This window comes from Aethalodelphis obliquidens, unplaced genomic scaffold, assembly GCF_003676395.1.
Source record: "Aethalodelphis obliquidens isolate GAN/ISIS:26980383/991018 unplaced genomic scaffold, ASM367639v1 scaffold33, whole genome shotgun sequence".
Classification (NCBI taxonomy): domain Eukaryota; kingdom Metazoa; phylum Chordata; class Mammalia; order Artiodactyla; family Delphinidae; genus Aethalodelphis; species Aethalodelphis obliquidens.
Window position 1 is genome coordinate 4,459,796 of NW_020837977.1, and position 27,348 is coordinate 4,487,143.

Genomic DNA, 27,348 nt, shown 5'->3' on the forward strand with positions numbered 1-27,348 from the left:
TTTGTAGGTAAGTTTTCTTTAAAGTTAATCAGTCTTTTATAAAATTTCCCAATTAATTAGTAAAAGATGGCTTATTTTAACAGCCTAAAACATTGGTCACTATTTAAACAGGACATTCTAAAAAAAAAAAGCAATCACATAATAGTTTATAGTAATTTACAAGTGGATGGTATACATTTAGATACAGAGGTAGAAGTTCACTTTTACAACGTTTCACTAATACACATTTACCAAATTCAAGGCACAAAATAGTTTGCTTTACAAAAAAATACTGTAAAAATGTCATTTGCTGTTCTACAATGTGAATAAAACTTTCAAAAGAATCTTTACACCCTTCCATATGTACTCCACAGTATAAGATTTTTTCCCCCTTGCTAATCATAGTTGGCACAAAAATGGGGACGTTTTTAAATGCAGAAGTTCCCATTTTTAGAAACTGTTTCTTTGCAGAGCTGCTATGTATTCTAGATCAAAGTCCATCCAAAGAAATGAAACACAGCAACTTCCTGAGGAAAGGGCACTTTCTGTATGCAGCAAAATTCATAGGTAGAAAATGTATGATCTTTTTTTGGATCAATAGGTCTCCAGGGGAATAGATACTCAAGTAAAGATCTCAGAGACTCATTTTAAAATTCGACCAACACTGTAGTCGTTATGACTTTAACAAAGAGACCTGATCACCTTTACTGTAACAATCAGACATCATCATCTACTTCCAATTGACAGAGATTTCAAAATGCCATTTTCAAAGAGCTGTACATACAAACACAATGAAAGAGCCACACAGGCTTTGCAAAACTGAAACTTCGAAAACAGGAGAAAATATAGCACTATCAGTCCTTGAAGGTGCAAGGGTGTCGATTGGCTAGAGGTTAATTACAAGAATTAATAAACTCTATGGGAATTAAGAAAAACCACACACATGAAACACACTGTCGTTATCATCTCGAGACTCCCTGCTCATTCAGAAAAAATAATGGTAGCCTGGAGACATCACACAGCGCTTGTCTAAAAGATAAAACTGGTTTTAGGGTTCTGCCGGAAAAGGACCCCACTGGCAACAGCTTAAGCTCATTTACGCTGATCACATTTTCCAAGCACTCTAGTCGGTTAATTTACACTTTATTTTTTTAAAAAGTTGATTTGAAAAAAAAAAAGAAAAAAGTCAATGCGGATTTAGAATCCAGAGAGTATCAGTCATGCTGATGTGGGTCGGAATGAGATATCTTGATCGTCTTCTGGTAGAAGTGATATTCCATACAAAAAAGATCCTTAGATTCCGTTTTTTGCTTCGTTATTGTTTGTGGCTTGTTTTCTCTGAGCGATAAAGGGGTACATACACTTGTCCGCTCCTAGGAACCGATACATACACACAACTGCTTCGAAAGGGAGGATGCTGAAAAGGAAAAGTCACAGTGAGCCACCGTGAGGCGTGGTGCGTTCCTTACGTTACGGGGCGGACAGGGGAAGACCTGCCGAGGAGGGAGCCCCCTCACACTTACCTCTTCATGAAAGTCACGATGTACATGAGGCGGGGGGTGCAGATCATGGGCTGGTCCGTGAGGATGGCCTTCATAGCCTGCTTCACGCAGTAATCGGGCTTCAGAGGGGGCAGGAAAGGCTCAATTTCTTTCCTGAGAGTTACAAATTCAAAAGACGAAATTAAGAATGAACACAAAATAGGGAAGACTGGAAATACACATCAAAACACGAAGGATGACGTTATCTGAGCAACAGGATTTGGAATTCGTTTTGTTTACTTCGTTGTGCTTTTTCTGTATTTTCTAAATTTTCCTACTATGCACACATTTTATTTGCATAGTCTGGAAAACAAGTTAAAAAAAAAGCAGAATTGGTCTGCTTTTCTGTAAAGTGAGAAAGTCGTGTTTTCAACATGCCTTGAAACGTATTTCAAATTACTTTTTTTTTTCTTTCAATTGAAAAAGGAGAGGGTGTCTGGCATAACAGACACTAAACCCAAACAAGATGCCAAACTTTTAAGTATTAAGTGTAGTTCCAATGATGGTGTGTAAACACCAACATAACCTTTCTGAGTGAAACGTAAGTCAGCTGTGTGCTTTCCCGGGTGCCTGGAGAGGGAAAGCCGTGGCATTCTCTCCGGGGGTCTCTGAAATGAAGCGCACAGAGACACCCTACCTTCAGCTGAATTCATCCAGGCACCCACTGAAATAACTTAATACAATTTATTCTTTTGACTTTTCACCATCCCCCCCCCCCCCCCCCCCCCGCAGCGCTGGACACCTGCTGTGATGCTAAACAGGATGCTAAACAGTTTAAGCCCCTCAGACCTGCAGCGTCCATCTGTCCATAAGAGGCAAAAAGCAAAGCAACACACACCCCGCCCACACGCGGGAAGAGAGGCAGGGCTGAGTCCGTTCCTGGTCCAGACTTGGAGTCAGCCTGAGATGGAAATGACTCAAATCCCCTCCACCTGCTCAGAGCGTGGCCAGGCTCAGGACGTGTCCAGGTCGGCCCTGACCCATGGGGAACTCGTTTGGTTCTCTCGCTTTGCCTGTCAGATTCGTCCAAGCAGAGCTCTCACAGTCAGCATGTCTTTACAAGTGTCCTCTTGATGAGTCACGGCTTTGTTTACTCCGCTTAGCTCAAGTCAGATGTGACTTGACATGGCTATTCCCACACGCCTCCTCCCTCCAAAGTGTGGTGGTATTTCATTTCATGTTTAGAAAGTCTCAACGTTTCTTCTCATTCTGTCAGAGTGAATCTAGCTACATACACTCTCTGCAAAAAGGAAGTTCCCAAACCTGGGGTGTCTCACTCAAGGGTCTTTCTGGAAGAAGGACCACCCTCTTCTATGGCAGTGACGTTGTTTCGTATCCAAACCAAAGTCGCATTTATGTACTAACGTTAATATTAAAGAAAGAAAATCACTCCTAAAGAAGTAGCTTCTAAGGAAAATCCTGAGTATTTGCTCCTTGAAGATGCAGAGAAGCCGTTTCCTACTGATGCTCGTAGGCTACCTTCTGTGAGCTAATACCAGTCCTTGCTTATCAATCGTGCACGCCTCAACTTTACAGACCTTGACCAACGAAAGCTACAAGTGAGCTGCCAAACGACAGATACTGAAGTGCGAGGCGGGTTACGGCTGGAGATCTGACTGATTCCACATATTCTCCCAAGATGGAAAGAGGATTTGTTAGAACCGCTTCTTGTCAGTATCAAGGTGGGTCCTTACTGACCTGATTCGGCAGCCCCTGAACATGCCAGTGTCTACAAGGTAAGGGCAAACCAGCGTGGTTTTAATTCCATCCTTCTCCGCAGCCTTTAACTCATGGCTCAGGGATTCATGAAAACCCACGACTCCAAATTTACTGGCGCAGTAATCCTGAGGCAGAGGGGAAAGAGCAGAAATCCTCAGTACGTGTCCACATCCCTGACCCATCCCAAGCTGCCCTGGTCCCGTTACTCCGGTTACATGTTTGATATAAAAGGTTACAGGTGACTAAGCAAAGAAAAGGAGAGCATTTTAAAAGACAGATATCTGATGTGGTTTGGTGCAGAAATAATATTTTCAAAGTAACAGCAGAAACAGATGAACACTTTCTGCCACATCAACGGAGTATCAGGTTACTTTGGGGAAGTTACCACAAAGGACTCTATGAAAGCGAACGAGCTGGAGTTAAAAATGGAGAGAGGCTCGCTTTGAAGTGTCTGGAAAATTTACAAATGGTCTCTTGTTCAGTAAAGGAGACTGAAAAACCAGTTTGTTTAAATTAATGCTAGGAGAACAAAGGCGAGTTTAGCTGGGGTTATAAGCTGTTATGATCCCATTTTCTTTTTAGGGCCAAGTGAAAATGGAAATGATAACTCTACCTTGTAAAGTTAAACTAGAACTTAACCTAAGGACTCACGGTATAGGAAGAAAGTTCTTCTCCATTACCCAACTTTAAAATTAGGAGTTGAAATGTAGAATGTAGAAGCTGTCTCTTCTGCATCCTTTTGCATATTTGCATGGGATGATGTTTTCAGTTTTCCACTACAGGCGCCCATGGGATGAACAGCACACAGAGCAATATACGTATACACGCTTTGTAACTTGAATTTGGTGAAGAACAGGGTCTGATTAAGCCCAGTTCTACAGACTTAGGATGCAGACACCTGGCATCAGCCCTAAGCATCTCATCTGATGAGCTAACACAAGACAGCTCGCTTTTGGCAAGTGGACCAAAACAGAATGTCAACCTTTGGCCTCATTTATCTGTTCCCTGTGGCACTGCCACTGCCCTCCGGTTTCATCCTGACCCTGCACCTTCCCACTATTGTCAAGCACAACTGCTAATGAAAATGGGGCCATACTGAGGACGGGCCCACCCACTTCTGCTGCTGCTGCTGCTTTGTCAAACTAGTAGAAGTGACTTTATGGCAGAAGACGTCGAGCCACGTGGGTTGCTGGGGAGCATTCCACAAGCAGCACACAGGTAGCGTGCTTCCATGGCCTTTCAGGAACATGCGGGCAGCAGGTACCCTTCCTAGGACTTTGGTGTATTCTTCTCGAGATGAACCGACTGAAAGAAGGACATGCTTTATAATGACAAACCTCAACTCCAGCAGTACTGAACAATCCCAGGGAACTTGCAACGGTCACAATATGACCATGATTAATCTCCAGCATGGTAGGAAGAAAAGCCTTAGTGGTCTGAAAGAAAAGGAAGATTCAAGCTTTAGAACTGACGTTATGGGTTTCACCTAAAAAACAACAGCAACGAAAAACAAACAGAAACCCCACAAACCCAAGATCACGAAACAAAGTTTTACCCACACGTTACATTTCCCAATCTGTTTGAAAATATTTTACATTTATCAAAAAGAGAAGATCCTTTAGGCGTCTGGTTCACTTAGCACCGTATCATCGGCATGGCAGGCCTGTTATAAGCCGTGACCAACAAGACTGTAACACAAGAGCTTTCGGGGACAATGTCCAGAGATGAAAAGAAAGCCATTAGGAGAAGGCTCTTTATCACCTTTCAAGTGATAGTTATCTGCTAATCTAAACTACTCCCAGGTCAGAGATCTTTTCATGCTCTGACACTTCAGTGCAGCCTCTCCTGGTCTGTGAGGGACCTCCCGCTTACCCGCGAATAGAAGCCTCGTGTACTGTTTACCTCATGGCTGTGTCTACACAGCAACAGACCCATGAATGAAGAGATATTCCAGAAGCATCTTCCAGCATCCAAGCTGTATTATCCAAGTATGCTCACAGGAGGTAAAGTATTTTAGGTGTAAAAAAAGGAGGGTAAAGTACAGAATCATTTTAAGGAAAAATGTGTCCTAACACTAACTCTGCTGTGACAATTTATAGCATTTGAATGACCACACTCCACTGTGGGGTATACTGGGGGGCGACTTCCCCACGGAGGCAGGTGACTGGCCACTCAGGGGGCAGAGCACGTGGCAGAAGCTCCAGGGCAGTGGACCCAAAAGGCGGCGTCGATTTCTCATTCACTGAACTTCTCTTTTCTCTCTAGCTTTCTTGCCTTCCAGATGCAAGGTTGTATTTTTTTTTTTTAATTACTTCAAATTGCTTAACATGATCCATTAACTACTCCACCAGGCTCCCAACAGTTTTATAACCTGCTTCTTAAAAGAAAGCAGCAAAGAGCAATCTGTCCACTGCTGAGTTATAGCCCACTGCCAACACAGCTTCCCATGATTTATGAAGTTAAAGAAACCCAAACACTGACCAGGGGACTTAAAGGAGAGTTGCATTCCCTTCTCAGAGGATTTCCCGGCTAACAGATTGCTGAATTTTTGCATACATAGCTATTTGTTTTGATAGCTTCTGCATGTACAAGATCAAACAGTCATTCCATTAATTTTGAAATTTTTCCATGTCCCAATCCATGATGCGTTCAGTTGCCAGATGAATCTTTGTGAAATACCCCAAGGTCTTCCCCAGTCTGACTCCTGATCATCACATAACCCCCTGGTCCCCACTTATATCCATGTGTCTGGGCCTCCTCACTGCTGTTACCTGTGTCACGCTTATTCTCACCTGTAAGGTTTTACCCATGATCTCAACTCTTCTCTGACAGTCTACCCCGATGCCCTGCTATATAATTCAAAGTGTAATATTCATCACATATTTACATGGCCTCTCATGCTTTTCAAAGTGCTTTATGTTAATTATGTCACCAGAGTCTCTCAATAATTCTCTATCACAGGTAGTTATGGTATTAAGCCTTTATCTAATATTATCCTATTCACCTTGACTCTGTCCATATTTCTTTAAGACATATAATCAGTATCATTCACTGTAACATACAATTATGTTCTGCGGTGCTTTGTTTTGTTTTGTCCTTTCAGTCTACAGCACCTGGAAACTTCAGGCTTTAGAGCTTATATATGGGGACAGAATTTCAATATAGTAACATCACAAGGAAGCTTATCTATTCCAATCTAAACTACAAAACACATCCTTAAGTAATCAGGCCTGTAAGTCTTATTTTAGATATCTGATTATAATTAATTGTTCCTCAATTAGCTAAAAGGTATAAAATTTAGTCTTGACATTATCCAGAGACCACGTCTAAGTTTTAAAAGTTTGCTCTAGTCTTGAAAGACAGGGATAGATTTAGTATGAAGGTCTTATTTTTAAGTTAAGTAAGTAGAAGGACTCAAGAGTACATCCTAAGAAATTACACACAGTACAGAATACCAGTAGGAATTTTCTACTTGGTTACCTGACAAATCCGAATCGCTGACCGTGCTCGTTCCCAGCCTGTTTCCACACTAACTCTACCCGGTGGCCAGGCCTGACTAGAAACCCAGACACCCAGTGGGCGGGCTCTAATGACTTCTCCATGTTCGTGTTCCATGTTGGTGCCTGCAGGTGTTAAATGACTAATCCAGATCCCCAGCACATATGAAGGTAGGTGACAGAAGATTACCAAATTCCTCACTGTTTTGATTTTATTTTTTTAAGCCTTCATTGAATTTGTTACAATATTGCTTCTGTTTTATGTTTTGGTCTTCTGGCTGCAAGGCACGTGGGATCTTAGCTCCCGGACCAGGGATCGAACCTGCACCCCCTGCATTGGAAGGCAAAGTCTCAACCACAGGACCGCCAGGGAAGTCCCTCCTCACTGTTTTTAAGTTTAATTTCTTGCAAAGTTCTGAAACGGATTCATGTCCCCTCCTGACCTGGCAGAATTAGCTTATTCATTCAACAAGTATTTCCTGAACACCTACTACGTGCAGGTCTTGTATTATGATCTGGCCAAGCGATGACAGGTAACATGGCAGCAGGTCTCATTCCCGTCTCTAAGCAGAATTTATCCTCACCAGCATGTAACTGTGTTACATCAGTACATCAAATATACAAGTTTTAGTTTATCCTTTACAAAAGCAGGGTGTTATAGCTACATACGCTAAAAACTGTGATTTGGGGGGCTTCCCTGGTGGTGCAGTGGTTGAGAGTCCGCCTGCCGATGCAGGGGACACGGGTTCGTGCCCCGGTCCGGGAGGATCCCACATGCCGCGGAGCAGCTGGGCCCGTGAGCCATGGCCACTGAGCCTGCGCGTCCGGAGCCTGTGCTCCGCAACGGAAGAGGCCACAGCAGTGAGAGGGGCCCGCGTACCGCAAAAAAAAAGAAACAAAAAACAAACAAACAAAAAAACCAAAAAAACCCTGTGATTTGGGCCTGCTTCCCTCCCTTCACCCCCCCACCAAAGTAGTTTGGAGGGACATTTAAGCTACTGGTTTTGCACTTAAAGGAAATAAGAAACAAAAGAATCCAAATATAGCTATGTGGCTAAAGTCTTTTCCAACTGTGGGTTGTAAACATATTTTTTAGGGAAATAGGCTTCACTTTAAGCTGCTAGTAAAGTGTGGCACAGGTCTGTCTGTTTTAGTATGAAGCTTTCTTTTAAGAGGAAGGGGTTGATTTTTTTAAAAAAGGGCTGTGGCAGGTCAACACTTCTTATAAACTCTGTGCCTCCTGCCTCATCCGGGACCTTCTGTAGAAACAAAATCCAGCGTGCCACTGTGCTTTCTACATGCCAAGACAAAGGTCTATGCTCTTTATTTAGAAAGGCTCACCACTTACACGTCTACTACTACAGTTATTACAGCTACTAGCAATGTCGGAAACTCCAGACAAGGTGCTGGGGAAACTGGGAGGGGAGGAAAGCCATCCAAGGGCCGGGAGGCCTTGGGACCCAGACCGGTTGTCTTCCAAAGCTGGTGGCCACCACTCAGCTCCTACTGGATGCCGGGTGAAGGCAAGCCTGGGGGAAGAGCGTTCATACCAGGGACACTCGGGTTTCCTTTTAAACCCGAGCTTGCAGGGCTCAGGCTGGAGCCTGATCCATGTGACCGAGCACTGAGGCTGTTAATCATTTCCTTTGCTGCCCGAGTGGAGGCGAGCAATTACCGCCCGGGCCTTCTTTCCACAACCAAAGCCCTGCCTTGTGTCTGGGGCACATTACCAAATGAACTTTGATCGACACGAAGTCTAGTCCTTACGTTATGAGAAAAAGTGCTGTAAATGGGTGGTGAGAAAGCATCACGCTCTCGGGAACTTTCCCGAGTAACCCGACGAGTTTTCTTTTCTAATTACTCTTGCCCTCAACAGTCTGGTGGGTGACATCTGAGCGAGCACAGCACAGTCTGTCCTTGACACCGTTTGACAGCACAAAGAAATCTGGCACTCTGTGATGAATTATTAATGTGCACAAATATTGTAGCACGTATGAAATGGGGACCAGCAAGAGGTGAAGTGCTAGTTGCCATGACACCAGTCAGTTCAAGCTCAGGTTCGTGATCTTTGTCTGAGACGCGTTAGAAGAACGAGCAAATCTGCGGCACACACCCAAATGGCTTGAGTGTAAATTCACGCACGTGCTGCCGACAGTGAATCCGAAAGGGGCAGCTCCGCCGGACACCGGGACCGTTGTGTTCTCTTACTGTAAGGACGAATTATCCAGATCGGGAGTTACCAGCTGGTAAAGGGATGGCTAAAGGAAGTACATTTGATCAGTCACCAGAGTTAGCTGGTCCCAACAGTGGGTGGCAAGGTTAGCTAGATGTTTAGTCTAAGTCAGAGAACCGCACTCGGAGCTCTGTCCTCTGATTCAAATGTCTGAGACACAGGGGAGGACATCTAGATCGTCACGAGGAAAATGTGGTTGACTCTTGACCTGGGGGTGGGGGAGTCTCAGAGTCAGCAACCAATTTGTATGTTCAGTGAGACAATTTAGAATTGGAAGGGACCCAGGGATTATTTTATCTGCAAAAGAGAAAACTCTTTCAGTAATGGATCCTGGCTAAAAAGTATGATGATAGACCTTTGATTACCTGTGATTAATTTTATCACAAGACCACATCCAATACCATAAGCTGCCAGGCTGACAGGGTTGCTAAGTGACTAAAAAGAAAAAAAAAGAAAGGAAGGAAGGAAGGGATGAAGGAAGAGGATATTCAGACAGACACTGACATTCCTACGAAACATGCTTCACAAGTTTAATATCTCCATAGCTCCTCGGGGTTCCTCTTCAAAGCACTGGGCACTTTGAAAGATAACTGTAAAGGTCATATTTATAATATAAACAAGAACTTCTTAAACAGAAGTGTGACTGGACACAGACATGACATGTCATATCTTGAGAAATCTTTGAATGTTAGGTTTACGCCAAATTAACTCCCAACAGTTCCAACCCTCCAGATCATTCCTGGTGCTCTTAATGACAGACTGCAACGCAGAGCCCGCAGCTGCACTGTCAGGACAAATTAACCTAAAGTTAAACAAAAGAGAACGCGAAGAAATGTGATATCCGGCAAAGGCCGACTTTTGAAATTTCAAGATTGACGACACTTTAAAGGTATAGGTAAAACACTCAGAATGTTTTCCATATTTGCAAGCTATTCAAGGATAATGGACACTAAGGGAAAAGCAAAGCTAATTCCTCACAGTTAGGAAAAGGCCTCAAACTCTATTTTTGTGCATTGGCATGACTGTCCTGGGGTCAATTCAAGAAAAGGTATCTTTTTAAAAGAATCATTTTGAAGTGTTTCTCTCATTTGAATGTCCAAGAAACAGAAAACTTTCATTTCTAAAGGGGACCAAAAATCGTATTACAATGGGAAAAGGCTTAACACCATGAGCACATGTACAGTACAGTTTTCTGATGTATTTATGTTGAAGGATTTTCAGAGTCTCCAAATAGCAGCAATACATATGATCTGGAAAAAATGCGATCAAGACTCCATTGAACAAAGAACGTTTAACTGGACATCCCTATGGTACCCCTCCAAATGGTTCAGCGACTCTCCTTGGTGTTTTGCTGTTTCCGCCTGCCGCTGTGAGAGTAACTTATCTTTGTCGGGATCACAGAGGAACATACTACTGCTTATTTACAAGGCTAAAATGACATCTGGTGGCACTCTTCTATGAAAATTCAGTCACTTCTCCTGGAAAACGACGATTCAAGAGTACAAACTATTGAAGGTGCTGAAAATACAGGGAACCGGGCTTAAAAGGCTATTTAATAGGGTTAATCATTAGTGTGCTCAAAGATTAAAGAAAGGGTGACATACTCCCAAGCTAATCTGGGAAAGGAACCCATGGCTAAGTATTCTTAATCCAGTAGATTTACAGGTATCTGCTTCATCAACGTACTGAGCGCCAAACTCCAGAAACTTCACTTTGACCACAGAAAGTGTAACTTGAAATTTTTCATTACAAAACTGTCTTCAACTAGGAAGTAAAACCCAAATCTGTATTTGTTAGCAATAAACTGACTTTAAATACTTTCGTTGCCGTTGACAGCACAAATTCTGAAATTCATGTAATTCGATGACAGCTTTTTTTTTTTTTTCTTTCCTATGTGGGTGTGTTTGTAGAGACAAGAAAGGTCTCCAGACAAATTGTGCAACAGAGCCCCAAGATACTGAAACCTGGAACGACTCTCAGACTTAACAAAATGTTCATGAAAACCTCTACCTGCTGGACACAAAACGTTCTCTCTTTAGCTATAGAGAAGAATTTGTCATAAACGTCAAATTCATATCAATGTTACATCTACTGTTCTTTTTGTTATTATTTTGAGGCCACAGGGATTGGTTTAACATTTAGAGGCATCAGCAGTTAATACTTAACGCACATGCACGAGTACACGCCTACAGTTGCCCTGCAACCAAGGAGCTGATAAAAGAGCGAGGCTTTTCAAATGAACACCTAGATGATGACGCCATTAGTTATTCAGCAAAAATAAATGCTTCATTAACTTGCCTTCCCACTGTTAAAACATGGGATGAATCTACCCCAAGGCAGCAACTCAGATATCAACACTCCCTGACACTTCGGAGTTCCCTGTGCAGAAATACCAGGAAGGAGGGGACTTAAAACTCAATCTGTCTGGAAAGTACACTGGCCTTTAGGGTCCAGAAACCACATGGTCCTGACTGTCAATCACTTAACCTTCCTTGTTACTTGACCTCTCTTGGCTTAACTCATTTGTGAGACAAAAAGGAGATCGCCGAGGTTTCTCAGCTCAAAAATGTTACGACGGCTTATATCCAATAATTCGTTCTTTCTTACCACGTGTTCGATACACAAGTCGTAACACAGAGGTATTAGTTGCCTAAGACTTTCATAAATGACTCAATGAGGTATCAACTCCATTAGTGCAGTTGCCAGCATCTGGTGAGCAGTAAAAATATCTATTCATTCAACATTTATATGTTGTCATGGCTGTGCCTTTTAAAATAATGCAATGTGAATCCATGCCTCTTACATGTTAAAAAAAACTACAATCATCGTTTTTCTGTCTTTTACTTGAGTCCATGGAAGCTCGATGTTTTAAAAGGAACGATGAATGCTGCACACTGGTTCTGAAAGGCTGCTTTCCCTGACCTTCCCCCTGGCTGAGTCCTAGATGATCAAAGGAGTGTTCCCCAAGCCCCTGACCCGATTTAGTAACTCTTTACAGAATAGTGAAAATAGCTCACAAAATTGCAGCCAAATAGCCTGCTAAACAACAGGTTGTCATTAATCCCTCTGCTTTGCCCCGAACTCAAATCACATCGCCGAAACTGTAATGAAAACAGACCTTCCACAGGGCAGAGGCTTCGGTTCTGCTCGAGTGACTGGCAACTACTTCCATGAGGCATAACCACGTGCATGTGAGCTCAGCCCCTGCTTAGGCCATCTGAAGTGGCAGGACCCAGCCCGCGCCCAACCCAAAGGCCACAGCCCAGCAAGGCCCCCGTGATCCCCTTCCGTCATCCTTCGTATTTCATCTGTGCAAAGGGTTCAAATTCTTCTCTGCTTTCCAGGGTGCTTACTGTGGAGGCTTTATAGAAAATTAAATCTTTACCTAAACTCCAGATACATAAAATCAAGAGGTTACTCCCGAAAACTCACTTTATTCTTAGGCATGCACTATAACAACTTAGAACTTACTCACTGTGTAAGGGGGTCTATGAGATACCTGTATTGTGCTAGGCATTGTTAAAAAAACAAAACAAACAAACAAAAACTTTGCAAAACTCTTAAAGACACTTAAGGATTGTAAAAAGCCACCTTTTCTAGAAATCAGTTCTCAAACGATGCTACACGTTGGAATTATCCGGGGGAGGTGTTCCTTCTGAGGCCCAGGCATACCCGGGAGGGAATCTGGCCGCGGAAGGCAACACTCCCCAGGTGACTTGACTATGCAGCCACGTTTGAGAGCCAGTGTTCTAGAAGAGGGCATCTCAGCCTCAGCCCCATGGACATTTTGTGCTGGGTAATTTTCCATTGTGGGGACTGTCCTGTGCGTTGTACAGTGTTTAGCAGCATCCCCAGACTCTACCCGCTAGATGCCAGTAATAACCCCACCAGTTCTGACAAGAGGAAATGTCTTCAGATGTGGCCAAATGCCCCTGAGGGGAAAAGAGCCCCATGAGAACCACTCTTTAGAGGGAACGGGAACATTAGCAAATCAAGTTCCATATGGTCCCGTGATGATTTTTTCTAAGCTCTAAGGCTCAGGTTGTAATGACATTTTCTAGCTTTGCAAGACATTCTAGGCTTAAAAAAATTTCACGTCTTAAATATGGGCTCAAAAGCCCATTGTAGTTTACATGCCAATACCTTCAAACCACCACTCTACCACTAAATTCAGAAATACCACTGAAGGGAGATAATGCTGACAGTCTGCAGGGGCTAGGAGCAGAGAAGCGGGGTGCACGAGAGGCAAGGTCTCTGCCCTCCTGCAACCTATTTCCAGACAGCTGTTTGGTCCTGGGCAGGAAGAACATATCTCTTCAGTGCATAGCCTTGACTCTGTACCGTGATGTTTATGGCTTTGGAAACTCCATCCTGGGCACAGCAACCAAGGGGGATAGTGAGCAAGAGAGCACCTGGGCTCCTCCTTTAACAATGGCCTGGAACCCAAATAAAAAAACAAAAACAACACCTAGACAAGGCGGACCCTAGAGTGCATGGTGTAGTATTTTCCTAGTCTACAAAATCCCTAAAGGGCTAATTAGCTCAGGGAATAAAATAAAATTTAAAAAAAAGCAGAGAATATTGAGAAAGTGGGAAGGGAAATATGTGCTCAAGAGCCATTCCTCCTCACACTTTGATGTGCACAAGAATTACCTGGGATCTGAATCAAATGCAGACTCTGATCCACTAGGTCTGGGAGAGGAGAGGGCCTGAGAGCTTGCTTTTCTAACATGCAGCCTGATGGGGTGATGCTGTTGCTGCCATTCTGGACCGCAGGCTGAGCCTAAGGTTGTAGCCTGAGCCAGGTCATGTCTACTCTAAACCTCAAGTGGCTTCAGATCAATTTCTCCTAGAAATTCAGCAAGTAAAGGCAGACTAACTTCTCTGCCCTCTATCCTACCTGTGTTCTCTGAACCACAGTATTTATTAGGGGTTGAGAGGCCCCATTCTCCACTTCCCACATCCTTTCCCCAGTAATGTTTATCAGACAAATGCCAGTTCAAATTGATGCCAAGATCCCTGGGAGCTTTGTATGGGCAACTATGGGAGTTTACAGACTGACTGTATGTATATTTGCCTTGGATCCATTTTTGGCACTAGCAAGCCCCTCTGCTGTGGTTTGAATGTTTGTGTCCCTCCAAAATTCATGTTGAAACCTAATGCCCAATGTGATGTTGTTAGGTCAGGAGGGTGGAGCCCTCATGAGTGGGATAAGTGCCCTTATAAAAGAGACCCCAGAGAGATCCCTCACCCCCTTCCACTGTGTGAGGTTACAGCAAAGACGGCTGTCTACAAACCAGGGAGTTGGTCCTCACCAGACACCACATCTCCCGGAGTCTTGACCTTCGACTTTCAGCCTCCAGAACTGTGAGCAATAAATTCCTGTAGTTTATAAGCCACTCAGTCCATGGTAATCTGCTAGAGCTGCCCAAATGGACTAAGACACCCCTGACCCCATTAGAACAAGCTCTCAAAAAGAGACCTAGAAGATTTCAAAATCCTTCCCCCTTACTCACAGAGGCTTTGAGGGCTTAGCTTTCAAGACACGGAATTTAGACCCTTTTAGCCTCAGCATTTATTTACCTTTTAAATTTTCCACATTTACCTTTCTGAAGCTTTCACGCTTTGGTAAGCCTGTGAGAAAACCCTACCTAGGAAAAAGTTACCCCTTTAAAAGTCAGATACTTGGGCCACAAGTTTGGACACCATCAGCTGGCCAAAACTGCACAATTTTGAGAATCCATGATTAGCATTTCCAAAGCAAATCTCGCGCAGTTACCTGGAATTCTGCTCTCAAAAGAATATTATGTAACAGAATAAAGGTTTTATCTTTTCCAGGAGATAAGCTTAAAACAAACAAAAGTCTAAACTAAAACCACACTGTTATTGCCATTTCAGTTCCAAGTATTTATAGAACTTTGTTCAGCCAGTCTTTGTAGAAGAGCCCTTTTTATTCATTACTTTTTATGTCTGTCCTGTCAATGTTGACATGCAAACTAGGAAGAGAAGGAAGCTGAGTGACCAAGGATACACCACACTCTTGTCAATGCAGTAACCATCTCAGACACAGACCATGGAAAATTACAGAAAAGGGAGAGAAGAACACATGAATTGGGCTTTGGTAATAAAATTCTAGTGTGGTATTGGGTCTTTAGAATTTTACATGTTTGTCTAATTTATGAAGCAAACTTTCCGGGGATATTAAGCTAGGGTTAATTAGTCATTGCTAAACTAACCATGCTAATAAAAAAAAAAAATCAACATTTGAAGGTGGATTCTTACATTATACCACAGGGCACAAGCATAAATGACTCCTAGGAGAATCTACCAGGAGCTTTGAACATGCAGCCCAGATAAGTATTTGTAGAGCTTCTAAACTAAGTCCTAGGCTGAGGGTCTGGGTCCTAGCTTCTTCCTTCCCCAGTGGTGACCTTAGGCAAGTCCCATAACCTCTCTCGGTTTGTTTCCTCATCCATAAAAATGGGGATATTGGCTCTACTTAATTCAGAGTTGCTATGAGGAGCAAATGAGAGAAAAGTGTTTATGAAAGGGCTTTGTAAAATTTAAGTGCTATGTAAAAGTAGAGTAAACGTACCCAAGGCTAATTAAGCATATATTTATAGGCAGGCTATTTGGGTGAGAAGTGCTATCTATTTTTGGTTATGTCGTTTCTTCAAGTTCCTGCAATTCCCGGTTCTTACTATGTACGGCTCGCAAGCCTCCCTGCCCTCCACGTAGTGTCAGACCACACTTCCGGCAAAAACCCAGGACCTGACCACTAGAAGCAGCCTCACAAACACAGGGCTAACAGCCGCTTCAGCTGCCTGCCCCCTTCCTCCGGAATCCTGGGAGATGCTGGGAAACAACCGACACTTTCCAGTAACACCACTTCTCGAATCCTTTTCTTTAGTTCTACTGGGGTCAGAAAATCAACGCTTAAAAAATACAAGTTACACTGCTTGACGGAGAAGAGTCCAGCAAATGTAAAAATACTAAAAGTTAGTACAGAACTATTTAAAAATAATTTATTACACCTGATGTTTCTCTTTCCCAAGAGATTGTAGAACTATCCCCATTAAAAAAAAAAAAATCCTTGAGAAATCAGCAGGGGGCAGTATGTTAATTACAATTTGCAGGTGGGAAAAAAATTCAGGCTTTGAATTTTAAGTTGCACTTGTCCTCAAAATACCCATGTGCTTACATAAGTTACACCACAAATATTTTCCCAGTTACACCGATTTGGAAGTGTTATTTTGAGCCCCATTGTTTAGAATAACACTAAGAAGCTGAACCGTGTTAATATTCAGAAATTCCAGTACTAAGCCATTTGAAGGAAAGGCAAGAAATTCACATTTTTATGCAAGCAGCAAATGAGAAACACCGTGGTTTCCCCAAACCCCCAAAACGCCAATGTTCACGATGTTAACACCGTTGTCACCTTTCACACATCTTTGCGCGATCTTTGCAAGTTTCACAGACCAAGTCACGTCGTGTTTCCGAATGTGAATTCACTGTAAGTGGCTTGTCAGTTGGGCTCATTTGACAGCACTCAAGGCTGCAGCAGTAATTGCCCTTCCTTGTTAAATATTCTAGCAGCGCTTGCTGCGGTGTTGAAAGTTTTATCATCATTGTGAGAGGATATTCTTTTTTTTTCCCTGTGGTTCACTTAATTTTAGCTTCAGAGCATTTAGGAAAATGGTCCCTGACAGGTGTGAACTTGAGTTTTGAGGGAATTGACAAATAAAGTAAAAAAGAAAAAGAAACTCAAGAACGGGCCATGCTGGGTAAGAGCAAGTAAGAGATGTTGGCATCCTTCTGTTGGAAGGCACGCCTGCCAGTGCTGTGATGGTATAAGCCTGCGTAAACCCAGAGGTCCAGGTGATGGGAAGCGGTTGGCCATGTGTGTCAGGGTAAATGAGATTAGGTCCTAAGGCCGTACTCTGACAACCTCTACTCTAAACAATGGTGTCTGAACAGGGTTAGGTCAGCTGTATGCTTTATCTGTCTACCATATATTTTCAAAGAATGAAGTAAAGGACTCCATCCTCCAAGTTATTTTCTGGTTATGCTTACAAGGGGTCTCCGCCTAAAAGGAGTTTTTAGCTCAGTAAATAGAACTATAAGAAGGGGTTAGTTCTTTGAATAGCTAACTACGATAGTAACTTCTGAGATAAGAAATCAACTAATTAAACCAAGAGAGATTCACACATTTTAATCTGATTCCTAGAGTAACAGGCTCAAAACATTGGATTTAACCCATTCAGTTGAGGCAGGGAATAGGTCCCTGTTTCTTAAGGACTATCAGTTTGTCATACTCCAAAGATCAACGACAAAAGGCCCTTTATCTTGGGACAATTACTGGCTGTGTGCGGAAGGAAATAAGATACAAATCCACCCTGCCAGCACACCCCCTAGTGGAATTTCAGCATAGTACAACTTGGGGGTCCAAAACCATCCCGGGGATTTAGGACTTCACACAGGCTCGAGCGCACTTTTCCAAGTGCAGTGTCTGTAGCTGCGCCAAGGTCAGGAGCTTCCTTCCCTGAGCGCTCCAACACAAGCTAGCAAACCGCACACGTCCCCTCTGCATCCAGCCACGCAGGCAGACAGCGGGGTTAGACAGAGGCAACTTGCCTACTTATCTTAATTGAAATAGGCTTTAATTTTAGTTTCTGAAAGAACTACAACAGAAATTTTAGATGAATCTGCTATTAATATTCCTCAACTCAAGAAAAAAACCTAAATAAAAAGGGGTTTCCTACTTTAAAAAAATCATTCCACCTTCCCAGTGAGGTTATTAAACTGCTTGGAAAGTGTTTTCTGATTGTCACATCTTAGGTATGTTCAAGTTACTCAAGTCAATTCACTAGAATTTGCCAAAGATCTTGAAAAATCTGAAAAATGGTTAGGGTAAAAACAAACGAAAAGAAAGAGAATAAGTTGAGAATGTGAGCAGTGAAGCATTTAACCGTAGGGTCTGTAGCCCTCCTGGGGCCGCAGTGACCCGATCACGCATTGGATCCAGTGGCTGAGGGCTCTACCGGGCATTCTCCACTCAGTCTTTCTGAAACAGCTGTCCCAGCAGTGTTAGCCTTAGCGCAGACTAACGGATGCTTCCACTTTGACGTGCTGTATAGATTAATTTCTACCTGGGCAGACACTGGATAAAGCCCTGGATGTAGAAATAATGAGGGAGAAAAGAATACCAAGTTTGCTTCCAGGAATCTAGATAAACAGCACATAATCAAACAAGAGAGGTCCATTCCCTGAACCAGGAACTTGACACTATTCTACAAGGACTGCCCCCTTAGTATATAAAGACACTATGAAGTCAACGTGAAAAGATTTTGAATGTATTCGCTTTTCTTTCTCAGGAGTAGTGATACATTTTGTCTGAACTATTCAACTTTTGTCTCCCCAGTAAGACAGGACCCAAATGGCAGAAGAGCTGAGTGTGCCGGGCCCCTTCAGGCCCAGCGTGGTGTCCAGCCTGCCTGGTGTTTACAGTCTGCTAGGGGGTGTAATAGGTGATGAGCTTGGAAGGCAGGTGGAAAGCAGTGCTGGAAGGCCTAAGCTGCCATGCTCACAAGCCTGGACTTCACGCTGTGGACAATATGGTCACACAGGGCTTGGGGTAGGTTCTAGTCAGCATCATCTTTAAGCAAGCATCTAACAAACTCAAGTCTGCTTAGATCACCCTGGGTTGGAGAGCAAAGGCTGGAAACTGGAGAGAAGTTCAGAGATTCTTTGTAGAGGCCAGGCAAGAGGTGAAAGAAGCACGGAGGAAGAGGCGGGAACGGAAAGGAGGGGATCAAAGTACATGATAGCAACAGATCAGTCAGGATTTGGTGACCCATGAATGTGTGCGGGATGGAGAATTAAAGACACTGCTGATGTTTCCAAGCCTGGTACTGGCCACACCAGAGAGTTCAAGAAGGGGCGAAGAGGAATTCGTTCAGTTTTGAGGCTTGCTGGTTTTAGGGAATGCGTGGAAGAGCTGAGACAGTTGTATGAACTTGGGAACTCTTAGAAATCACAGTTGAAGCCACCGAAGTAAACAGATTACTCAACTAGAGGTGCACAATGAGAAGAGGTCTGCGCGTGCCGTACTAAACCACCATCGTATCTCGGAGGTAGGGAGGCTAAGAGGATTGGGAAGACAGGAAGAGAAGCAGGAGAAAGGGGGCTTATCATGGAAGCTAGAGCACCAGCGTTTCAAAGAGATGGTCAACAGGCTCACGTTCTGTAGAAAGGTCACGTCACACATTGGATGTGGCCATTAAGCAAGCCCCTGCTATTTTTTCATATGACACTGGTTACTTAGCAATATTTTCTAAACAACTCAGATAACCAGACACAGATTACAACATTTATCAAAGGTGTGGGGAAGATTTTTATAGGATGGTTCCCTGCTCACACCAGTTATGTAAAGTGACAGTTTATCATGTCATAGATGTTTATTTCTAGTAGCCCTAGATTTGGGTCCAGCATGTAATATATCAAATATAGAAACTTAAAGCTCAGTGAGCATGTGATCTTATTTTACGTTAGGAAAGAAGGCTGTGAAATGACCCTGATAGGTATAGAGCTCCAAGTATCCACGCAGTTGCTATCTAAAGAGATGTTTTACTCGGTTTTTAACTGTGACCGTGAGAATTAATAAGATAAAGTATGCTGACCCTATGTCAATTTACAGTTTGGTTCAAGACACAAAAAGTTTATTTCTGAAGCTCAAACATTTGATTTTTATGCATGTGAATTCATTTAATAACAAAAGCCAGCTCTAGTACAGACTTGAAAATACACCATGAATTTCAAGTTTTTAGTAGGGAAAACAATACTCCATAGAATTCTTAATATTATGCTTCGGAGTAGGAAGTATCAGTCAAATAATTTTATAAGAATAGAAATGTTTTTTTTTTTAAATTCTAAATCTAAGAAGCCTTGACCACAACTAGATTTCTCTAACCAGAGATCAGAGGAATATAGTATTTGAGATTAAAAACCAGTAAATCACGTAAGAACTTAAGCATTAATGATTAGGGACCATTCATGAGATATTAGGTACAACCACAGCACTAATGTCTTTAAGTGCTACATTACTCAGATCTAGCTGGTGGGCTTTTTACTTTTCCTGGATGGATTTTAACTAAATAGACTTTAGACACTTGGATATAGATAAATGCCTAATTCAGTAATTAGTATTTTAAAACTGTGAAACCTTTTAAGTTAAGTGGTCTATTAATTAACTACCAATTATCTTGTCTGACTATCATATCAATAGAAGTAAATTACCGACTAGCGATTTGACAGATTTAGTCCTTTACCATGCAAAACTTCTTCAGAACATAAAAGGCCTGGAGTTAAATGCTTTTGCTTCCCCCTTTTGGTTAATCGGGGATCAATTTGCTGCTCTCGTATAAATGCCAAGTGCAGCTCTTTGGTCAAAAAGGATCTACAGATAAACTTTGTCTTTTAGAAATGGCAAGCAATGATTTTTTTTTTTTTAAGATTCCTCTTAAAAAATAACAAATGAAGCAATACTTAATGTTTTGGGCGAAACATGTTTGCAGTTGCTATATAGAGGCCAACTCTCCATATTTCAAAGGACACTAGAGTGGCATTTTCAAGCTTTTGCATCTCACCCAGGTACAGAGAGAACCTGAGTGGACTGTTTCTCTGGCTTATGCCAACATTCAAGTGCACTGTACTGTACACATTCTCACGTTCTTGTCCTAACTGCGAATGTTGCACAACAGATTATGCTGATTAGAACCTACCTCAAATCTATCACTTCTTGACTGGTGACCAAGGGAAGGTTCCTAGGAGAGCTGCTGGTGATAGAACACTGGATGGTAAAGTATCACAGCAGACTGGGGGGCTGTGCAGAATAATGCCAAGTACTGCAAAAGCTTCTAACGTGTATGCAAATAGGTTCGACGTTAAGAAGCAAGGAAAGAACTGCAGCAGGAATCCTCTCCTTGAGGCTCGGCCACTGGCAAATATGAATGACTGCCATATAGTCAAATTGAGCTGATTCAGATTGCCTTCTCAAAGTCGCTAGCCTCGCACCAATGAGCAGAGTCAATATACTACAGTAAAAAGCAAGCTTACAGGTAGGGCAGGGAGAATGGAAAAGTTGTGGAGGGAAACAAAAGGAGACAGACACAATAACGAATGTGAGACAGCCTCACTTTGAGATCCCGTCAATCTTATGCAGCTTGAATTAGTCCAACATAAGGCTTACCCTTTGAAACTTCAGAAGCCAGACCCATGAGAGCATTCTCTGAATAGGTTACCTTCTAAATATTTAAGCGGAAGCTTAGCCTATACTATCAAACATTTACTGAGTGACTAGGAGTAGAGTTTTGTTCCTGGCAGGGGAAAACAAACAGACGGCCATAACAAACTGCCTACAGCCAGCTTGCCATCTACTTGGGGATCTCAGGGCACAACGAATCAGAAGTTACACCAAAGAGCACATACTATGCGCAGAGGATGGGGGAGACAACAAACACTGCGAGAGATCAAGGGAAAGAAGAGGCAAGTCATTGAACGGCAGCTTCGCCAGAAAACAACGGGTTGCACAAGATGGTCTCTAAGGATCCCTGCGGCTCTGATAAGCAAAAATGCCAGAAAAGGGCTGGAGTGGGGATGGAGGTTACATGAAGAACTTGAGCCAGGCCTCAAAAGATATGCAGAGCGGAGAAGTGGGCCTTCCAGGCTGGGGGAGTGGCACGAGGCATGGTTCAAAGGAGGAGCCCGCATAGCTCTTCAGTGAACGTCCGCATGGTTTCTAGTTCGCTGCCTATGACTTTACCTCTGGGTCAGGATCAACACGCTCTTTATTATGTTATGAACACAGACACCAACTGCTACTTAAAAGGCTGGTTAAAGATGATCTGCTCAAATGATGAACAAATCTTTGCTCAGCTGATCCACTCTTTAAAATGTATGGGGCAACTTCTTTTCCCCACCCAGATGCAGCAAAAAGACATGCTGGTTATTTTTTCTGGAAGGGAAAAAGCACATGCCAATACATCTGGGAACAGTTACCGTGAACATTTTCACCTAAGGGGACTACTGGAAGGGAAACTGAATTCAGGTGGTAACTTGTACCACTTAAACCTCGCCCCTCAAAACACACAAAATAAATCACTATAAAATTATAGTAAGTCTTCTTTTAAATTTTGGTTGCTAGAGCTCTTCTTAAAAGGTCTGTAAGTCTTGGCAAGAAGCCAGAAATTCCAACTCTAAAATGAATTTTTTGACTCAATTTAGAAAATAAATTCTTAAGTTTAGATGCTTAGGGGAAAAACAGCTGGAGAATTCAGGAGCCTCCCAGATTTTAATATGAAGTGACGTCATTACTGTCAAAGCTTCCAAGAACTCTCTAAATTGATGTTAAGAGACGTTAAGCAACATCTCTAAGCAAAGTAAGGACTCTGAGAAGGTGGTATGTTCCTCCTTGGTATAGAGATTCAGGTCCACAGTAGTTTATTTCGTTGGAAATTTGATTTAATTTTCTACTTAGAAGTATATCAACTGATGTGCGTTTTCAAAGCGAAAGCAATGGATTTTCTATGCTTAATACACTCTAATTAGCTCTCTTTTTATAGGATGTCTAGCAAAAAGAAGCTTCTTTTCTCTTACAAGTACCTAACTGCTTGTAAGAGCAATTGTATGGAGTTTCTTTAAAAATCTCGTTATGTTTGGGACTTCCCTGGTGGCACAGTGGTTAAGAATCCACCTGCCAATGCAGGGGACACAGGTTTGATCCCAGGTCCAGGAAGATCCCACATGCTGAGGAGCAACTAGGCCCGTGTGCCACAACTACTGAGCTTGCACTCTAGAGCCCACGAGCCACAACTACTGAGCCCACGTGCCACAACTACTGAAGCCCACGCACCTAGAGCCCGCGCTCCGCAACAAGAGAACCACGATAAGAAGCCCACGCACCGCAACAAAGAGAGTAGCCCGCCACTCGCCGCAACTAGAGAAAGCCCGCTCGCAGCAACGAAGACCTAATGCAGCCAAAAATAAATTAAAAGAAAAAAATCTTGTTATGTTTGAAATTGTACAATTCAGCAAAATATTCATGCAGAGAAGGTAGGCAAGATGGTTAAACTTCAGAGTATTTTGTGTAGGTAAAAGTTCATATTTTGGAAACCATACATCATCTCAGTCAAAGGTTTTTGGAAAAAAACAATCCTGGTGTTGGTGGTTCATAACTAGCTGACCGACGGCTGGATATCTGTTTAAGGATGACAACGTGACTGAAATCAGCTGGTGTTTCTCTGGCAGCCTCATCCTTACCAGGCTTTAAATATGAAAACTACAGTCTACTTGCAATTTATGTGCATCTTTTATTTCAAGTGGTGGCTGTTTGTTTTACTCAGAATTATAAACACACAAGATTCTTGATACACTGTATTGCCAAGTTTATTCTGTTGTGCTGGCTTTTACTCACCTGATCCACTCCTTTGTCACTTGCCGCCTGTTCCTGTGGACCCCACGGCAGCAAGGACTTATATTCAGTTCCCCACCCCCGGTGCACACACACACAAGCACACTCAAAGCCCTCCAAACTGTATTTGGTAACCTCCTATGCGTTTAAAACATAGATATGAGTTAGCTCATGTCATTTAAATGTTCATTTCTAGAGCTCTGGAAATGAATTAAATAAAGCTCACGTTTAAAAATACAACATTAAAATAAGCTTCTTCCAGGGGCAGAGAAATGGTTTAATGTTCAAGGAGCAACATTTGAATAAGTACTTCTATAGCTAGATTAAGTTTTTAAAACAGTTGCTAAAAAATTAATGAGGTTTAATGTGACCTATTTAGGAGAAACAGTTCTTTGTTGTGTTCTGTTAGAAGGCTAAGCCGCCTATGGGAGAGAAAAAAAAAGAAAAACAACAAACCTATTTCCTTACCCTTTCTTTATTGGATCCTACCTGCCTACAAAAGAAAAGGAGAAATACTATGGGGGAAGAAAAGCAGAAAGTGGGTCAAGAGTGTACAGTTATAGGGGAGAACTTCACACCTACCATTACTGAAGATAAATTTAGTTGCAAAACTGGGGTTAGTTTTGCCCCCAGAGCAGAAGGCCCTCCCCTCTCATCTATTTAGATGATGTAATAGCTCTGATGATTAAAAGCCGACATGGTGCATGTCCCCGGTTTGCCAGGTCTCACAACACCCCTGCCCTCTACATAGGGACTCTGTGGTCCTATCAGGGTGACTTCTGTTCTCCAAAGAGACGCATCCTCTAAGCTGAGAAAGTGCTGAGATATACCCCAACAGGACAATGTCACAGACCCTGGGGACAGTCAATGGATGGTAAAGGAACTGCCAGGGTGGCCTGACCACTCCCATGGGACCACAAATGCTGATCTCAGAATCCCTGGCACTTTATAAAATGTGGCTGAGCAGTAATTTGGAAGCCTAAACTCTGACTTTAGGAATTCATAAGAACAACCAAAGTTTTACAAACTCAACAGAAAGTAAAATAAACAAACCCAGAGTTTTATGCTCCCTCTTGTTATTTTTATGGCAATCTTCCAAACTAGTTCAAAATGTTCAGTCCTCTACTCTCTCCAGAAATACTGAATTGGAGGGGGAAAAAAAAAGAAAACAACGATTTAATAGTAACTGGCATACGTTGTAATTCACCGGGGGAGGAGTGAGGTGGAAGTAAGCTTTGTGGTGAAAGAGTGCAGGTGGCTTTCAGGCTGGTCCCGAAGTCTCACTCCCTCCCAGCCTTCCTGCTGAGTAGGGCCCAGTAATAAAAACAAGCATGTTTATATTTACCCAGAAGTGTGCGTGGCAATTGACCATCATGGTTCTCTCAATGAGCTCATCAGGACATTCCAGAAGGTGATGCCCAGAGACCACGCCAGCATTATTGACCAGGACTGAGACCTCGCCAACCTCCTTGCGGACCCTCTCCGCTGTCAGGTAGACATTCTCTCTCTTTCCCACATCACAGGTGTAGGTAAAAACCTGCAGGTTACAGTGGGGCAGAATTTCTTCCTCACCATTCCCAGCTGTCCTCAGAAGTCCAGATGAAGAAAAAAAAATGGAACAGAGAAGGGATTGGGGGGGGGGTGCAAAACATGAGTCACGTGGCCATCAGTAGGACAAAGATCACACAAAACAAAAATCACTACAGTGAGCTTCAAATTTCTAACACCGTAAGCCTTGCCAATGACGGAGCTTACAGCTGCCTTCCTCCCCCAAAAGTCTTTGGGAATTACAGCAATTTACTGGATAACTCTGCTTAGGGGAAAATCATGTAATTGTGACAAGCCCAATACAAGTCAGACCTCATGGGATCGGCTTCCCGGAGCTAAAGACACCTGGAATGAACTGATCTCAGCCCAGAGAGTAACACCCCCTCCTCCCAAACACATGCACTACACACTCCTCTTTTTGGGGGAACAGTGGCCAGAAACAGCTCTTACTCTTTAGTATGTGCACCCTCAAAATGGAAACTCATCTCAAGGTTCACAAATCAAAATTGTAATTAATGATCTGAATTCATCCAAAGCCAAGAAATCAACCAAGTTTCTGATAAAAAAGTGGGACTCACACTGGTTTGGTCTAACTGGAGTAGCTGAACTCCCCAAAGAAGCATTCTTATATAAACCAAGTTTACAGGTAAATATGCAATTTTACCATATAAGAACTCAATTTAAAAACCAAAAAAACCTTCCCTGGAAAACGACTCTTCCCTTTTAGGTTTAGGCAGGGAGCACAAAAATCTCTATTTGCTACCCTCTTACCAATGGTGAAAACATACTAGTTTTCTGACCTAAAAGGCAAGTGCCAATAATTTTGGTGACAAATGATCAACATGGGGGAGGAGTGGTGCCCAAGTTAATCTTCCAGATATAGTTCAATGTTTTCCCTGGAAACGAAAAAATTGTCAAAAATGCAAGAGATTACCAAATCTCCCAGACCCAAACTTATGGTCAATTATGGTCTCCGCTTTGGCTTTAAAAAAAAAAACTCAGATTCAGGTTAGTTAATAAATATCCAGAAATGCAGATTTCCTAAGGTTATCAAAAACATGGAATGAATTTTACAATAGGGCTTGAATCCTTCAAGCGTTTTCCCTTAAGAGAGGAGGTTACCTTTCAATCAGGCTGAGTATGTAACTAAAGTACTGACTTGTCCCTGGTGAAACAATGTTAATTATTTTCCCGTGGCTAAAGTTATAGTGAAATCATCAATGCTGCCCTAGTCTCAGCGGTTCAGACCGCAGTAACATATACACATGCATCAGTAGAGTCTGAGAACAACTTCCCAAAGACACTAGTTTCCCGTTCGCAAACGAGACTGAGACATTTCTTTAGGATTCAAACCGGTGGTAACAAGTTCCCTCGCCTTCCTTAGCCTCCGAGGGCTTGGGAAACCCCACAGTCGTGCTCCAAGGGACAGGACCTCCGTTAAGACAAGGCTTTGGCGCACTTTCTCCCTCCTAATACAGAGGTGATCGTGTTCCTTTATTAGGGGACAAATTCTACTCGCAGAGGACCGGGCTGGGGTGGGGGTGGGGGGTTCTCTTCCTCGAGAGCAGGGTTGACCGTGACAGTGGGGTTTCGGGGCCCTCCAGGGTAGGGCGCGGGGGTGGGAAGAGGCTTGACCCAACAATGCTCGGGTGCAGGTCCCAGTTACCTTGCAGCGCCGCGGCGTCCGCCGCCTCCAGGTCGCGGTAGATGTGGCGCACCATGCCCGCCGTCTCCTCGTTGCTCTGAGTGTTGATGTCCCAGAGCACCAGCAGGGCCCGGCGCCGGGCGAACTCGAGCGCGAAGAGGCGGCCCAGGCCGCTGCCGGCGCCCGTAATGAGGCACACCTGGCCAGCCACGCTCTTTTCCTTGGGCCGCACCAGCCAGCGCGCCGCGGCCAGCACGAACGCCCAGAGCACTTTAAAAGTGACCACGAAGAACTCCACCACGATGTTCATCGCGACGTCCGGGGCCCCGCACGAGCCCAGCGCCCGCGTCCGCGCCCACCCCGCGCCCCGCAGCCCCCGAGATGCCCGGGGGCGCTTGTCAGAGCTGCTGGGACCAGAAGGCTGCGCCCCGCGCCCGCCCCCGAGGTGCCCGCCGGGATGGAGTGCGCAGCGCCGCTCCCCGCTTGCGCGGGGCCACTCCCGCCCGGGCTCGGCGCGGTGGCCCCGGGCTGTGCCCGCCGCGGCAGCCGCCCGGCTCGGCGCCTCCTGCCGGCTGCCGCCCGCCTGTCCCGGAGCGCCCGCGCCGCAGGCCGGTCCCGCTGCAGCGGCGGTGACAGCCGCGAGTTAGGCGGCGCGCGCTGCTCTCATGGCCAAGCCGCCGCCGCCGCCGCCCGAGCGTCCCCGGAGCCGGCGCGGCGGC

The 27,348-nt window shown here is 43.7% G+C and overlaps 1 protein-coding gene across 1 annotated transcript; it reads right to left on the reverse strand.

Annotated features, from left to right (window-relative positions):
* On the reverse strand, positions 1 to 27,192 carry RDH10 (retinol dehydrogenase 10). The gene is made up of 6 exons (XM_027127907.1): positions 26,651 to 27,192; positions 24,782 to 25,017; positions 4,577 to 4,675; positions 3,219 to 3,364; positions 1,503 to 1,634; positions 1 to 1,396 (listed from the first exon to the last, which is right to left on the reverse strand). The coding sequence occupies exons 1-6, from the start codon at positions 26,937 to 26,939 to the stop codon at positions 1,273 to 1,275; spliced, it is 1,026 nt and encodes a 341-aa protein (XP_026983708.1). The 5' UTR covers positions 26,940 to 27,192; the 3' UTR covers positions 1 to 1,272.
* Between the last annotated feature and the right edge of the window lie 156 nt (positions 27,193 to 27,348).